The sequence below is a fragment of the Protopterus annectens genome, chromosome 2.part1, assembly GCF_019279795.1.
Source record: "Protopterus annectens isolate FY-2018-M chromosome 2.part1, PAN1.0, whole genome shotgun sequence".
Classification (NCBI taxonomy): Eukaryota; Metazoa; Chordata; order Ceratodontiformes; family Protopteridae; genus Protopterus; species Protopterus annectens.
Window position 1 is genome coordinate 1,254,692,592 of NC_056729.1, and position 18,353 is coordinate 1,254,710,944.

Genomic DNA, 18,353 nt, shown 5'->3' on the forward strand with positions numbered 1-18,353 from the left:
AAAATATGAATCTATATTAGAACATCGACAGCTAAAAACAGCGAACACCCTTACCTCGACACAGCTTAACCAAAAGCACTAACTCTCGATTGGCCAGAACAGTAATTTTTTTTCCCAGGGAAAACAATCGCTGTGCCACTGTTGGGAATGTGCCATTTCCTTACCATTGATCTTAGAGTTGGTATATTTAAGTAGGGGGGTGTGGGGGCACAGCCCCCCCCCACTTTATTCTGTCTGTTTTTTTTTTTTGTTGGCCCAGTAATTTTTCTCCCTGGGGAAAAAAAAATTGCTGTTCTGGCCATTCGAGATTTATTGCTTTCAGTTAAGCAATGTCGAGTTAAGGGTGTTCGCTGTTTTTAGCTGTTGATGTTCTAATATAGACCCTAAAATATAGACTTCTTCAGAATGAAACAGTGATAGCCAGAACTTACTTATATACCATTTCTTTAATAGAATAATTGAATCAATTAAGGCAATTAATTAAAATAGCCTTGTTGTTTAAAGGGAAATCTTTTTCAGAAAAAAATTGTTTAAATATGTCTCATGTTAAAAGCTGTGCTATTTAATACACAGTTTAAAAAGTTCAAAAGTGCAATTTCTATATAAAAAAAAAATGACATATAAAAATGACATATAAGAAATAGCATGTAAAAACTCTTATAAAAGCTCTTTTTAAAACATGAATAAAAGGAAGCATAGTGTTGATTACATATGTGTGTATGTACTGTATAGGTTCATAGGTTCATAGGTGTGTACTAGGCTAATGGCCCTGGAGCCTTTACAAGCCTAGCCTATAGGATTACCCTGGCTTCATGCCACCCGACCTTAGTTCCCAGTGCCTCTGTCGAGTAGAGCCACTGGAGTGATCCCCAGGGTGAATTTTCTATTTCCCATATACTCATCTAGATTTCTTTTGAAGAGGGACAGTAAGGTGCTCTGTTTGACATGTATGGGAAGTCTATTCCATACCATGGGCAGTCTCTGGGTTATGAACCTGTCCCTCCAGCATGTTCTGTTGATTGTGGTAATGAGATTGAGGTCTCTGGAGCGTGTGGTGCACAGGGATTGGGATTTCTTTAGATGTAGCATTTCTAACAGAGCTGGGTCAGACATGGTTTTATAAGTCAAACAACTACAAAATGAACTGTTGAACACGAATCATAGCTTGATAGCTTTTTGCTTTAAGACTGGAACTAGAGAAGTGCATTCATTAATGCCAGAGAAAGGTGTGGAATCTAACCTGAGCTGCCATATCAGTTGTCTTAGTTCAATATATTCTTTCCAAGAGCCTCCCTAGGGTTGTGTGTTATTCTTTTTAGAATAATAAATGACAAATGTTTAAAGCCAATACATACCATTGAATGTTTATAAAGAACATTCTTTTGCTTACATTTGAGGATGTCATAATTGTGTTTGTATATCCATTTTCTCAGTTGCCTCTCAATTTTTCCAACATAGAATGCTAAACAAGGGGAACAAATCATCAAATATATTATCCCTTTTTCTAGACAATTTCCATCCTGTGCAAAGACAACTAATTTTAAGCTATTGCGTTGGACTTGCAGAGACTCAGAAATGTATTTGCATAGACTACTACTCCCACACCTTCTGGTTCCTTTTCTTTTTTCTCATTATTGTTGTGTGATTCTTCTTTTCTGCAATATTTTTAATATTTCTTGTTCATTTATAGATAAAGGCAGGTCTTGGTCCAACTATATTTCTTAACTTGTCATCACTGGTCAAAATGCACCAATACTTATTAACAATGTCTTTTAAAATATAGAATCCTTTGATATACTGTAATGTAAGGGTCCTAAAGTTGTTAGTTGGTTGATCGTCCTGATCCAGCTCTTTGTGAGGGAAGTCAATACCATTCAAAACACCTAGAGGCATTTCATCATTTAAATTGACATTGCCAGTTATGGGGATATCAAGGTCTATCCCTGAAAGGGGAGAGTATCTCTTTTCCCACCATTTTGAGATCTCAACACTGATAGGTCTAACCAGGGAGACCATGTATTGTCTTTCAGTGAACATGTTTTCTAGTTTGCCCCCTCCATGTCAAATAATTTCTTGTCTTGAGACCATACATGTCAATCTAAAAAAAATGGTCATTGACTAAATGTTTTTTCTGTGTAAAGGGGTGGGCACTATTAAAATGAAAGCAGCTACTGATGAATGTGGATTTTCTAAAAATATTAGATGAAAATCTTCTAGTATTTTTCATAACCATAGTGTCTAGATAATTAATTTGGTTTGGCTCAGTTTGATGGGTAAACTTTAGGAAGGGTGTAGTCTGGTTAATATACTTGATGAACTCCAGGATAGTTGCAGTGTCCCCTGACCACAAAATAAATATATTCTCAAGGAACCTTAAATATAGTTTTATATGTTTTTGATATTCTGCTGGAAACACGTAGTACCTTTCCCAGGATAGCATCACTAAATTTGCAAAAATGCGGGCACATGCCACCCCCATTTTTACATCTTTTACCTGCTTAAAAATCTCACCTTCAAACCAGATGTAGTTGTTCTCCAGTACTATTTCCATATATTCAATTAATAGCCTTATTTTCCCTTTGTCAAAAAATGGAGCTCAATTAATGTCTCATAAAATAGATTTAACCCTATGTCCTGGGGGGATGCAAAAAAATAAGTCTATTATGTGGAGCTTTTCTACTGGGGCCTCTGCTGAAAAAGGACACATTATCCAGTCGGATCTTCCTAGTAAACAAATGTAAAATAATCATAAAAAAAAATCCACAGTTAAAAAGACTACCCCCAGATAAGTCTTACTCGGAGGCTGCAGTCGAATGGTATGACATCAGCGTGCCATGAATATTCATGAGGGCATGCTGAATCTACCCCAAGCCTAACACGGACCATGCAGGCAAGCAGGGGGCATGTCCGACTGCCAAGCAGTCTAAAGGTCCATGCCACTGCAAGTGTGTGAAATGTAAAATGTACTCAACACCACACTCCCTGACACTGTAAACCCCCAGCACAGTTATAAAAAGTAAAACATTATTTTTTTTTCTAATTCCCAATATAGCTGCCCGCATTTGCGAGTGTGTGCACGAGTGTGCCCATTGCTTAGCTGCAGTTAGCAATCTCGACATGGAAGAGCATAATAAGGAATATGTATGCAAATTACACCAAATAGTAATAGCGTAGTGGTAGAGCATTCGCACAAAGAGGAGGCATTCACTGTTCGAGTCCCACCACTCCCCTTCCTATTTTATGTTCAAAATGAGTATATGAAATAATTCCTGACAGATATAATAAAACTTTTACTAAAAAGCATTAAAATGGCCTATGTATCAGTGAACAAAATGTAAATTTATAAAGGAACCTGACATATAATTGTCAGTAGTTAAGCAGCACTTTACCCAGCACAATGTAGATGCCCATAGCTAAATTACACTTTACCCAGCGCAGTATAGTTGCCCATAGCTAAATCGCGCTTTACCCAGTGCAATGTATTTGCTTATAGCTAAATAGCGCTTTACCCAGTGCAATGTAGTTGCCCATAGCTAAATAGCGCTTTACCCAGTGCAATCGGTTTGCGTGGTGCTGCGCTACGCTTAAACATCGGAGATCGGGATAAAAAAAATTTATTTTATTTTAATTTTGCATCGGTGGACATTGCCAATGGCCGTATTTTTGGCCATTGGCATGCTTCCTCGACTGGATGCATCCTTTTTTGGGAGCTGTCATGGCTCCATTTTGCTATTTGCAGAACCGTACTCAGTTGTCAACCGAGTACATTTCTGCAAATAACACTACTCTTACTCAGACAGGTTAGGCTTTCCTGAACTGCACATTTATCTCATTTGCATACCTTTCAGCAGCAAATGAGGTAATTTGCATAACCTAGCCCTGTCCGTGTAAGAGGAGTTTTAGGAGCTCTCTTACACTCCCCTGCTGGCTGTTCCTGGATCGCTCGGTAGATATGGTGGCTGTATGGAGTCTTACTCTACTCTTAGACTCCATGTAAGCCTTCATGAATCTGGCCCTATGTCTTTGTCTCAGCAGTCATGTTTTAACTTTCCAAAAAAAATCCCATTAGTCTCAAACCATATTGGTGTTCGGGTCTTGCATAGGTTTTAAGATCCTATCCACTATTATTGCAAATGGGTACATTTTGGAACCTACTGCTGAAACAATAGGCCTGAAAGGAGGGCCAATTAACCTCTTGTGAATTTTTGGGATTTCAAAAATGACTGGTATTATTGGATTGGGATTTTTCAGAAACTTGTACTTGTCTAAATCCATAACATGTTACAATCAGATATCTTGCAAATATTGGTCAATTTTAAAATAAGAAAGATTTACTTCATAGGTAGATGCTGATACATAGGAGGTTGTTTCATTCAGAATCCTTAATATTTCCCCTGAATATGTTAAATTATCAAATAAAACTACCGCAGCAGTCATCAGGCTTCATTACCTTAATGGAGTGGTTCTTTTTTACTCTCCTCCAGAAGCTGGTATTTATCTTTTCTTAAGCTGTATTTCTTAGGTCTCATCTTTCATGATACATACTGCTTGTAGATATTACATTCACAAATATTAGAAAAAAAAACTGAACAGTAGGGTTGGGTATGGGCATAGTCAAACTTTTTTCTTTAGCTTGTCATTATTCTTATAACCATCATGTGAGCTATCATTACACTGAATTGCAACATTCAATTTTCTTATAAATAGCTTAAATTCAGTTAAGGAATCAGTCAGGAGATATCTAGGGGTGGGAACAAAGGTAAACCCTGTCTCAAACAAGAAAAAAATATTCATCTGTATCTGTTAGGCCACTATAATTGTATATAGTGAAGTTGTTGCACCTAATGATTTTGGGGTAGTGACCTAGCTCCAGAGTTACATCTGCCTCCAGTGACCACTGTTTGTAGATCTCCCCCTTCTGGTCCAACCTCTCTTCTGATAGCCACTCTGCCCTGGGTTTGGATAGCTCATGCTGTTCACTTGGTGGGTGTATGATTTGCAGTCAAGCCTCTTAGATCTCCGGGTTGGGGCGGGGTCTAAAGCGATTTTGGTGATAATGTAAACTTCTTGGATATAAATTTTAAAATGGATGTGCAAAAAAGATGTTTTGAGATCAAATTATACAGGAAAAAGACTTTTACCAAAAATGATTTACATTATGGGACATCTTGGTTTTATGAAATGGAACATTGTCAGAGGCCAAGCTCTTAGACTGAGTAGGTTAATTAGCAATGAGCACTGTTTTTTTTTTTTTGATGAACTTGATCTTTAGTTAAAATGTTTGAGAAAAGGATTACCCAACTAATAAATTAATTTCCATTAAAATGAAGTGGGTTATTTTAGTCATAGTAAATTTATTCCCATTTTAATTAGTGGGTTTACTCCAAGAATAAATGTTGATCAAACAGTTAAGTAGAACAGAAGTTGAACTTTTCCTGTTCCAGTTAGTGTAGATTCTGATAAAATTCAAGAAATCCTGAGGAATAATTGGAAAGTAATTTTAAGTAACCAGAATGCAGTGAAAGTAGTAGGTGATTGTCCTAAATCTATATATAAGAAAAGTCTTAATTTGAAGGGTTTATTAATGATTTCAGGCAGCCCACATCACTGAAAGCTCATTTGACTGAAAGCTCATTTGGTCGAATTACATTTGGTCAAAAATGTTATTTATCCCCTGCCCCACTGCAGTGCGACCTTGGAGTGAGAATATTAAGTAAGGGGGTATGGATGGGTACAGCCCTCCACATTGGGGAATCTGAAGGGTGTAGCCCCCCAGATAATTGCAGTTTATGCACTATTATATACACGTGTATCCATTAAAAATACATTGAAATACATAACGTCAGTAAACCCCCCCCCACCTTTATATTCTCACCCCAGGGTCGCACTGCAGTGGGGCAGAGGCTATATTCCATTTTCAACCAATGTAATTCGACCAAATGAGCTTTCAGTCAAATGTGCTTTCAGTGAAGTGGGCTGCCTGAAAGCATTTTTGACCAAATGTAATTAGACTATATATGAGCAATGTCGACCAGCAGATCTTCAGACATTCACACACAAAGGAACAGATGCTAATATTAGTCCAGAAAAGAGGATGTCTGAATGTTTGTATTTTGGTAAATAGTTGACAAGTTGTAATTATTATAATGCTCTTTAAGGTCACTTGATTATTGCCTGTTTGTTTACTGCATGTTGCTTACTGAGTGAGAAAACCAATGCACCCAACCATTTATTGCAGGTGAAATGGGAGTAAACTGTCAGAACACTTGACAAAAGAAGTATTATAAAGTACAAAACAGTAGAAAAACAGAGTTTTAGTTTCAGCAATAGGGTGAAAAAGACTGAACTATATGCTATACCTTGCAATTTGTAAAGACAGACTTACTCATAGAAGAGGCAGAAATTATAAAAATACGTGCATTACTTGCTGCTTATACTTAAACCATTGTAGTACACTGACTGCTTAGAAAGGTCAATAGTGCAAAATGAAAATGGATTTAAAGTATACTTGTGGATGCTAACAGAGACTTGTGAAAAGAGCTCCTACACTTCACATTTTGAAATGAGTCCCTAATAACGGCACAAATCAAGGAGAAAGCTGTAGACACACATGTGACACAGTGGTTTTACCAAAACAAACACCAAGCATCATGAACTGGAACGGCTTATACTAATCAGCAAATGTGTTTGTTGTGTCATTGCTGTAAATATCATAGTTCACAAAATAGAACATATTAAAACAAATCAATATATTCTAAGTACAATGATTGTTATCTATGTTACATGCAGCAGATCTGTAATCATTCATTAGCTATGCTTAAAGTCAAAGAGGTCCAAACATTCTGTATGCTGTTCAGGGAACTGAAGATTAATTATTACCCAAAGACCTTAGACAAAGTTTTGTGAATATTAAGTGGATCTTCTGTAAGATGGGAATGCATGACTTCAGTAATGGGGATAATGCTAACAGCATTCATGAACTAGGAACAGCACTCGATACAAGGCTCTCAGTGAAACTCAAGATTAGTAGCAACAACTGGTGTATCAGCAACTTATGTATGACTTTGTACTGACAGTCCAGATTAATTCTTAAATTTTATTTAACTCTGAAATGTATGTGTGCAGTAGGAGTGCAAGTAGACTGAAGACAGTAATAGAAATATATATTTTTTTTATTAGTCATAAAAGCTGAATAATATTCTGATACCACTGTCACAGAGGTGAAGATATATAAAATGCTAATGAATACATTTTTCTCAGTATAGGAATGCCTCTGCAGCATGAGATTACTGCAGTATCTGCAAGTAGACAGTACAGTGTCCAAACTCTTGGCTTCAAGTTAGCAGTCCTATATTACAGAGCAAAGGACACAGTCTAAAAGGGAGAGATAAAGTCACCCGAGAGGTCTAAGTGTAAAAATGGACATACAATTAATAAAGAAAACTAATATGCAAGTTAAAATAGAAGCAATTTCTGCAAATTCACTAAGTGGAGAATTTGATTTGGACAGGGTTAAAATAAATCATTTAAATGCTGAACAGAATCATTAATCTTTTCTTAAAAGATTTCTGTTCTTGGTTTGTAGAAAATTTAGTCCAGTAAGATTTTTATAACCTAAGGGCCATTGGAAACTACTGATTGTGTTCATTGAAGACCTGTGAGTTTTGCTGTAGTAATGAGTTTGTTTGTCTTTCAGCTTTTCCCGGTTAGAGGGCACCACAGCAGAACTCCAGTCTGCTAATGATTGGCAGTTGTTTTTTTTTTTTTTTTTATGGTGTTGAGTTGCCAGCCTGACGCCCAACCTTCAACAAAGGCACGCCCATTCAACGCATGTCTTTCAAATGCCCATTCGACCGTGGGGAGGACATGCAGACTCCACACAGAAGGCACTCCCAACCCAAGCCAAGAATTGAACTGGAGAACCTCTTGCTGTGAGGCAGCAATGCTACCACTGCACCACCGCGGAAGTAGACTTTCTGAAAATAATACAGCATGTAAGTGTAGACCATGTGAATGAAAACTGATCTACAGAATTGGTCTGATTTACAGCTTGGCTGCTTTGGCCACTAAGCTGTACATCTAACCAGATAAAGACATGGCCCTCCCGACTGAGCAGTGCAGTGATACTTTTCACATCTTGTTTTCTGTAGCACAGATCTATTATAGGAATGTAAAAATGAAAACGTTGTATGATGTTTTTGATTTTGCTTCAGCCTCCTTAGATCCAGATAATGATGGGAGCAACCAACCCACAGTTATCCCTGCCAGCATTAAAGAGGGATCGTTTTATGCATTATGGGGAAATGGTCCTTAACCAGACAATGTGGGCTTCACATCTTTCAGAATGTATATACCGATCATATACATAGGCATACAGAGTGGACCAAATGCAGAAAAAGCTTTTAAACTTCAAGAGATGGCAACCACCATCAATCATAAAGGTCATTGATTCATCAAGTTCACTTTTCCCATCTTTATTAGAAAATACTTCACCATAATGCACATACTTGCCCTATTTAATTTGAGTATATGGTATTAATTGTAAAGAAAATATTGCAGAAAAAATAATAACATCTTATATGATACAACATGTGAACTCTTAAATATAAGGCAGTGTTGTGCTACATATGCTATGCATCATGCAGAAATATGCCAAAAGATTCAGAACATGATGGTATGTGCAACAATGTAGTTCTGATAATTTAGTCTTTTCAACTAGTATAGTTGTATGTCAAACTAAATTTTATTCTTACAACAGGACTTGCTGAAATGGGCATAGCGGTAGTCTTTATTTTTCATTGGTCAAATTCTTATGACTTGTTTTCCCTAGCCTATCACCTTCCCTGAATTTCACTGCACTCCTATTGACATGCTTGTAGAGAAATTCCACAGGTAAAACATTATTCGTGCATTCATCTCTCTTTGTAAAGAAAGGCCTTAGCAGAGACAGGTTGTTCACTGTAATCACCAGGTTTTCATGTGACCATCTGCAGCATAAATTCTCTTTTTCTTTACAGAGTATGCTTTTTACCAATTTATTTAAAGTATGTTTCAGGATAAATAACAGCTCTTGCATATATAAAACATAGGCTTACATTTATAATATATCCAGTAGTTTTCACATAGCATGATAAGTACTACAAAAAAAATTCTGATAGCGTTCTAAACTCATTACAGGCAAGTGCACCTTCAGGCATTTCTGCAGTTACCTCCTACTGCACCTCTAGGTGTCAAATATTGCCTGTTCATATTTAAATTAATAATTCCAAAACCATGATACATATAACGTATCAGAATATTGTATCTTGAAGCATACATGATAGCAAACCCAATTGTACTGATATTTGACCTCTGTGTAATGCAGCTAAAGAGATATTGAATATTATTTGTATACTGTTTATTTGTATTGTAATAATTTTCATATTTCTCTAAACATATCAATGTTCAGGTAACACAGACAGAACTGCATAGCCTCATATATAAGCTCACAGCTGTATGAAGAAAATCCTGCTAGGAGTACGTGTCTTGCATGAATGGTTACTGAGGTAGCATAAGCTGTTTGTACAAAATTACAAAATTAATATTCACTGCCTTTATTTTGGCTTATAAAATCCAGTTTAAAGCATTGAACTGAATGAATACCACTAATGTAAAGATTTAATTTATCCTCAATAGTTTGCCGTTGTTTGCTAGTAACACTTCTGGTTCCAGAGATAAGAAAATGTGTTTGAACTGTAAGGTGATAACTTCATTTTTTTAAAGGCTCAAGCTACACCCACTGAACTTCAACAGTACACACTCAAAAGAGCTGTACTGGAGGGAATAAGTTAACATAAAGATAATAGTCTGATAACTTAATAGATATTCCTTGTCTAATGGCCATTTTTGCATTGTCAATATCCTCTATCAGGCCGCACCCCTTTTCTGTAGGAGGGCCATACTAGTCAGTCCAGTACTAAATTTCAGGGTAACCATCCAGTCATTTAGTTTATGTTTAAGAAAAGGTAGTGAGACACACTGCTTAACATGCAGTGTAAATGTATTTGTCCATGATACTAGTATTTGTGGAGCTATTTGTCTTACTATAAAACAGGAGGTCCAGGACTACTGGATTTCTAATGGTTCTGTAAACTTGACAGAGATCTCCCCTTAAAAGTTTATAAGTAATTGAATAAAGGGATAGAGATTCCAACCTTTCTTGGTAGCTTAAGTCTTTAGGCCAGTGATCATTTTGGTTAGAAATCTCTGGGATCTTTCTTATTGTTTAATATGTTCAATGAGACACATTCTAAAGTGGGGCATTATACTCAATAATTGGTCTGATCAATGCTAAATATTAGGGAGTGATTACTTCTTTAGACCTTGATTGTATTCCTTAGACAATTAGCTGGATTAGTAAACAAATTTCTGGCAATCTTGGTTATATGATGGTCAACAGAGAGGGAGCTCTCAACCCCAGTATATAGTTCCTTAGGTCCCTAACTACATTTTTGTTTTGTAGAGGTATGTTGTCTAGATAACGTGATGAGATGAGGTGTTGTCTACTAAAAGTGCTGATACCACACGTTTTACCTTTTAGTGTGAGCCTATTTTTAGTACACCATGAGTTTAATAGAGCAAGCTCATTCTGGAGGGTTTGGGTGCCATAGGGTGAGTTAATAACAACCCCCCAGTGTGCGACTGTCTGCAAGCTTTGTAAGCCAGAGGTCTTTGCTCTCTATTTGATGATCTAGAAAGTAAATACCAAAAATGAGTGGTCCCAGCACCAAGCTCTGAGGGACACAGCTGTTTCTTTACTTTTTTTTTTTTTTTTTTGCAATTTCCTGCTACACTTCTTTCATTACTACTAGTCTGGCTCTTGTGGCTGGTTTGAGCCAAGTCAACCAGCTACTTCATGCCCTACAGACATATTCCAGTAATCGCTGGGGCCATTCATAGGTCATAGGCAAAGGGCCTTGGCATGTCTGTGCTTCCATCTATGGGGATCTTATTTTGGCCTACCCCATTACTCCCCCCTCCTCTTTGTAGCAGTGTAACATGGTCTGGAGAGACATGCAATGTAGGATCCAAGGTGTTTCACCCCACATCCAAGGCAGCTCAGCCAAGTTTCATTGCCCCCCTACTGACCACTCCTCCTCAGGCAATGGCCCTAGCCTCCACCAGGGTCATAGTCAGGGCTGTATTATTCTATGCCAATGGAGCGGCATTTTGATACTTTTTGATAAATCACATGCAGCTTGGACTGTGTGTTTTTTGTGTTTCAGACAGATTGTTACCCATCTTACCATATATGTATTGATTTTTAAATATTTTTTAAAGCAGTTTGCTTTTTTTATGATGACAGTATGAGGAATGTTGTCAAAGGCCATAGCCATGTCAAGGTACACCACATGCACTGCATGGCCACTATCTGTATTCTCCATAACCCTTTCAAAGAAATTTACCAGATTAAATAGACAGGATCTCCTCATCACAAAACCAAACAATTGGGGGTAAAGTATAACAAGATTTTTAATATCACATTTTATGAGGTCAGTTATAATACATTCCATGGCTTTGCAGGTGAAGCTTTTAATACTGATAGGTCTATTATTACCTGGGTCAGCTGTAAGACAACACTTATGGAGGTACATGGCAACTGCTGTGCACATCTCATCAGGAGCAAAAGTGGTAGTTAAATAGTTTGAGGAGTGTGTCTGCTAGGGCATGTTTAACACTATTAATTAAGCAACAAAGTATTTTATTGGGTCCCACAGAGGAAGTACTTTTGGTCTTGGTTTGTCCTTAAATGATCTATAGAGATACCTGGAGTGTAATGTATTGAGGCATTCTGTGACTTACTATAGAAGTCTCGGGTAAAGTTGCTACTTAATTTATTTGCAAGTATATTGGCATTGCAGATTGGGTCAGAATAGGGGGCCTCATTATAAATAAGTTCTGGGCAGTGTAAGTACTGTTTTTCTCTCTTCTAACATAGTTACATAAGAATTTATAGTTATGTTTCACGTCATAGGCTAGTATAAATTCATATGCTACTTTAGTGGATTTGATAGTGTTTTTCAGTTTTTTTTATAATGCTTTTGATTTAGTCATTGGAAATGTGAGTCTTGGAACTTCTAAACAATTTAAAGAGTTTATTTCTTTTGTTGTATTTATTATTTGTAGTAGTAGACCACCAGGGTGGTTTGGTTTTGGATTTCCCATGATAGTTGTTCTGGTAGGTGCTGCTAGGTGTATGCATTTTTCAAAATAGGTGTAGAATTCCTCAGAGAATCTTTCTGCCGTAATAAGGTCAGGGGGGGGTGCAGTGATAAGTGAACTGTGATATTTCATCACATATTAGGTTGAGGTTGGCATGTTTCTAGTGTTTATTTTTAGTGGGGTTTGCTGTAGGAACTTTTGGGTGTTTAAAGGAAGTCACAAGTCAGACTTCACTGGGGAAGAAGATATCAGAGGAGTAACACAAGAGGTGGCCATATTTGTAAGAATCATTTCAAGAACGCTGTACTCTGTAGTAATTTTATTTACCAGCTGCTCAAGGGAATTGTTATTTATTAAGTCTAGAACATTTTAGGCATATTCTACATTGGATGTATAGGCATCATGCTTTATTGAAGACTAATTAAAGTCAACCAAACTAAGGAAGTTTTTGCTCATAGGAAGATCATTTAAAACAATAAGGAATCTTGCATTGTTATTAGGGGACAAAGAAGGTGCTCTGTACCAAGCTCTTAGATGATGCTTAATTATACGTAGAGTGATCTGTTATTCAAGGAGCTCATTCTGTGAGTCCCCAAGGGATTGGCCTAAAGGTAATATGTTCGTTGACAGATATGAAGACTCCACTACAGCTGCCCTTTAGATCTCATAACATAAAAAGCACAAAACCCTGGTATAGAGGGAGTTCTCTCTTTGCATTTGAACCCAGTTTCAGTAACTATTCACTCAAGTATGTTTCCTGATGTTGGAGTGCTGGCTTTATGGACAGTGTGATCTGATTTTGTGACTGATATGCTAATTACACTGGAATGTTTATCAACTGTATTCTGCCTAAGAAAGGCACTAGGGGAGAAGCAAAGGCTTTAGCCAGTAGGCAATAGCCCTGAAATGAGAGGTGCAGGCCATCCTTAGTGAAGCAAGCTGGACTGCTGAGCATCTCATCCCATGCTGACACATATTAGATTCCTTTGAAGTGACACCAGCTATGTAACTAGTTTTTGAAGCCATTTAATTTGTTATTTTACCTAGACATCATTCAAGGCGAGGGAATGATTCCACTCAGGACTAGTGAATTACCTGCATTTGTAACATGTCTGGAAAGTTCTGACTCATTTCTCTGTATGTCCCTCAGGGTTTTATGACTCAGGTCGTTCACTCCTACATGCTCAACTAACATATCATAGTCATATTTATCAGGTGTTAGGATCCTTAGGGCCCTTATAATGTCAGGGATCCTGACACGTGAAAGACAACTCACTGTAACCCCCTCCTTGTCCACTCTTATGAGTGATGCGGCAGTGTGCCTCACAACAGAGTTAGCTATCACTAAAACAATTTTATTGCTGCTATGGTTAAAAGTGATAGATTCAAAGTGTTTTCGCTCAGGGTGCCTATTTATGGGAGGTATGCATGAAGTGGTTGTGTGGCCTGATTTTTACTGAGACTTAATCTTCTTGTTTCTAGGAAGCTCTGGAAGTGATTTTTTACAGCCTCAGCATAAGACATTTTGGTATGATTAGAGAAGGACTGCAGTGGAGGAAGCTCACAGGAAAAGATTATCATTGAGATGAAAGCCTCCAGGTTAAGCAGGTATTTACACCTCTCATATACAGAACTATTAGTGCTGAGTATAAATTCATTATCTGTGAGCATAAGGCAGTTTATACACTGTCTTAGGAGACCTAGAGCTAAAAGGCTGGCAACAGAGATTAAACTAGCAGGCAGACATTCTATCATGTACACTACCTAGGTGTTTAGTAGAGTAAAGAAAATACAGTCAGAGGCGAGTAACTTCACACTTTAATCCTCTAGTGATCGCTAATATGAGAATATAAGATGACAGCAAGAGGAACTACCAAAGGCAAACTTATAGTAAGAACAGGCAATTCAACAGCATCCGAGTATAAAAGTGTGCAGAGATGTACATACAAATCCCACAGTAAATGCCAAATAAATACGGGATGAAACCAGAGAGATCATGGCAAAACAAAACACAATTTGGAAAATAAATGCTTATATAGCTTTATTACAAGTTTGGTCTGCTAATGGTGCAGGCAGAGAGGATGGACAGTCGCATCCTGAGGACAGGATGCATGCTTGGTCATACCTCTGTAGTTGAATCCTGGTGGAGGTCAGGGATAGATGGGGAGTGCTGTCTACATGGTGTTTAGGGCTTTGTCTTAGTCACACACAAAGCCATGAATGATACCCCATGAGCCCTATTATATGCCATTCCCCTTGGGCCACAAGGATGCATGCAAGGGAACTTTTTAGGTATTAAATAGAAAACGCTCCCTAAGCAGCAGTATGACATTGTGCCAGGTTGCCTCAATCTCCATACTGGCCCTGAACATAGTTGGAGTCAGCTTGGGGGGGAATCAAGTTTGGTTCAGATGACACAGCGAAAGAGATGTGCTACTAGCAGCAAATGGTCAGCTGTTGGGAGCCAAAAATGCAAAGACAGATATTTTAGGATTTTTTTTGATTTTCTGGCATAACCGTATAACATTACACTTTGTATATTGTATTTTCAATTTTGTTGTCTGTTCTGTACATTTGGGCAATTTTCCACTAAACGAGAATTCAAAACTTTCTTAAGAATTCTGTTCCTTGCATTCCTTGCATGCATCTTTTTTGGTACAGAATAACTTTTGCGTGTTTTGGTTTTACAGTTTATTTAATGTGGTAGGGAAAACTGTTGATATGCTGAAAGTCTGCTAGACTCAAAAATGATCAGCTGGATATATTTTAAAGGACTGGTTACCATCCAAAATTAGACTTATGATGATTAATAGCTTGAAGCTAAGAAGTAGTAAAATGATAAGTGTTCTGTCAGCAAAATCTTTCTACTTGTCATTTACATCTCTAATCAAGCTCTCCATGAGCTCTTGCAATCTCTACCCTGAAATTGCTCCCACATTTTTTGATCAGCTCTTAACCTTAACTGAAGATCTTCCTTAATGATTAGTAATCCCCTAAAGTATTCAAGTTTGTATTGCATATTCTTCATTTGGCTTTTGACTGGGTACCGCACCATTTTCCTTCCTTGCTTCTACTGCTTCCATTTTACCAGTCTCCTCGGTGTTGCAATTTAGTGTTAGCAAAGCTGTTTGCATATCTGTTGAGTGACAATCACAATAATAGAAAACGAGTTGAATTGGTTAATTTAAGAGGATGTGCACCAGTCTAAATAGGAAATGCATTCAAAGTATAGCATACTAGGCAACCCGTTTTCCTGCAGAAAGAAACATCTTATCTCATGTATGTACAAATCAAAGACTAAAAATGTCACAGAGACGAGCCATTCAGTAAAAACTGCAAGAAAAAAAACAGCCAAGCTAGAGTCTTCCTTGTATAATACCTTAAACCGGCTGCTGTAGTAGAGGCCTATGGTTATTTTGAATGCCATGGCTTTTTACTATTTACTTGAGTGTTTATGAATACATTCAAATTACTAAAGAAAAAAAGAAAACATTAGCTGTATGACCGTAGCCATAAAAAGATAAAAAAGTAGAAAGTAAAATGTCATGGGCATTCAGAAGCCATGTAGCCAAAACACTGGTATGTCCTTAATGGATCTCACTTACAGTATGTTTAATGTAGTACACAGTGAAGACTCTAGCTCAGATCATTTTTTTCTTTTAGTATTTTTTTTGTCATATAAGGATTCAACAAGTGTAAGGTGCACTTCTTCAGTAAAGAAAGGCAAAATAAATGTATATGAGCCTAAAGATATCACCAAACAAAAGGAAACAAGCAACAGTTTAAATAAAGACTGTCAGATCCAGTTGCTCTGATTTAAGTGATTCAACTATTTTGCATTCACAGATTCATGGCACAGTAAAGATCACCTTGCTAACATGCTGGGGTACAGTGCTTAGAAGCAGGCCCAGAATGAAAAATAGAAGTTTCCATAATGGAAAGAATTAAGGTAGCAATGCTAATGATGATCAGCGAAAGAAGACAAGAAGAGCATACACTGTCATGAAGACAACGAGGGCTACGACTGTGTAAATAAGGTTATATACAGCCACTTTCTCTTGTGATTCTAACTATTAGGACTCAATAACAGTGACTTAAGTTGTATCCTCTATTTCCAAAAGGATTTTATCATATTAATTATTCCATTTGAGAATCTCCCCTGGGTATTGTGGGGTCTGCACCCTCCTGTACCCCCCCAATTAATATAAACATCCACTGGGGTTATACCACTTGTGGGAAAGAGGGATCAAGTTTAGTTGAATATCTTATCTTCACAATCACCATTCTTTTAACTAAAAGGATGAAAGAGGGAAAGAAAATGACAGAAGGAATCATGCGAATGGCACAGCATGTTGACATTATTGCCAATGAGGGCTTAAATATGGTAGGCATTAGCAGAAATATAGTTGTTGTTGTTTGCCTTTCAGCTTTTTCCGGTTAGGGGTGGCCACAGTGGAACTCTGGTCTGCTAATGATTGGCAGTAGATTTTCACGAAAGGCCGAGGTGCCAGCTTGACATTCAACCTTCAATGAAGGCACGCCCATTTACGCATGTCTTTTGAATGCCCACCCAACCGTGGGGAGGACATGCAGACTCCACACAGAAGGCACTCCCCACACTCCAGCCGAGAATCGAATGGGAGAACCTCTTGCTGTGAGACAACAACACTACCGCTGCACCACTGCAGAAATATAGTAGCTTTAGCAAAACTGAGGAAGACAGCAGTCCTCAGTGGCATTGATGTAAAATGTTCAAAAGAGGGCTGTGTTGCAGCAAGATTGTTATGTATAAATTCTTGATCTGGTACTCACATAAAAGATGTGGAAGACAATTTAGAAACTGGTATTTTCTGTGGAGTGAATACCACATTGTGCACAATAAGTATTTCCATAGAGCAGTTTTATAAGATCATTAATCACATTAACCCTCGGTGAGACTAGAAATATAATAGCTAAGAAGTTAAATGGCTGTTTCAGGAACACTGGTTATTAATATTTATTTTGTATGGCATGCTGTATACCTCCAAACAGCACTTCTTTTAGCAAGGACACTTTATAACAGCAGCCTGTCTTAGGTCTTAAGAAAGTTTTCATTAGGTATGCCGTGCAGATAAACAGAAAAAAACACAGAAATATGGACTCTGACGGCACATGACAATTTGGCTCTTTCCTTTCACACATTTTTACAACTTCTACATTAGTTACACCTTCTGCTTAATCAGTAGCATTTTCTTTTTCTTACATTCAGCATAATTGTCTTATGTCTGCCCCATGCATTCCTGAATTCAGTCTCTTGTTTCTGATAACAACGTAAATATATATAAAAAAAAAAAAAACATCTTCATAGCTCCAGTGATCTTTCCTTTCTATTTTAAGATAGTATTCTCTTGTTCCTCTTACTGCGGTGGTGGTGCTGCGGTAGCGTTGTCACCTCACAGTAAGACGTTGTCCTGTTCGATTCTCAGCTAGACCTTCTTCTGTGTGGAGACATGCATGAATGGGCGTACCTTCATTGAAGGTTGTGCGTCAGGGCTGGCAACTCGGCATGTAAAAATCTACTGACAATCATTAGTGGACTGGAGTTCTGCTGTGGCGACCCCTAACCGGGAAAAGCCGAAAGACACAACAACATTCTCTTGTACTTTTGTATCTCTTTTTTTTTTCCTAGAATGGAGTCCCATGGACTGAACAGATTTCTTGAGGTGCTTAACTGTTTCTATCACATTCCAGCTCTGTTGCCTTTATTCAGGACAAGCATTAAGCCATGACTTTCTTGTCCTTTGGTGAAGACACAATATTATTTTGCTGGATTTTTCTATTCTGCCTCTGATGTACCTACACATTTTTTTAATTAAATGCTGTCAGCTTTATCTTACCTTGTTGATCTCCTCAACTCCTAACAATGGGTTATCCTCATGTGATTCTTGGGACATAACAAGTGTCCTGTCAAAAAACAAACAAACAAGCAAACACAAAAAAAAAAATGTTAATTGTGTTTTTCTTACATTTAAATGAAATCCAGTGGAGTGCTGCAATACATCTATAAGTAATACATACTTTGTTTTTCAAATCTTGGCTGCTGGAAGTAGAACCTACTTATGTAGCAGTGAGTGTCTTATACATGGCAACAAAGCCTACCATGGCTATCAGAA

At 37.6% G+C, this 18,353-nt stretch overlaps 1 protein-coding gene across 1 annotated transcript in view; it reads right to left on the minus strand.

The window, feature by feature from the left end:
* The window catches only part of GCKR (glucokinase regulator), a 678,315-nt gene that overhangs the window by 345,118 nt on the left and 314,844 nt on the right, over positions 1-18,353 (minus strand). Inside the window, exon 6 of the mRNA XM_044062788.1 lies at positions 18,078-18,144. Coding sequence (XP_043918723.1) covers positions 18,078-18,144 — 67 coding nt within the window. The remainder of the gene's footprint in view (positions 1-18,077; positions 18,145-18,353) is intronic.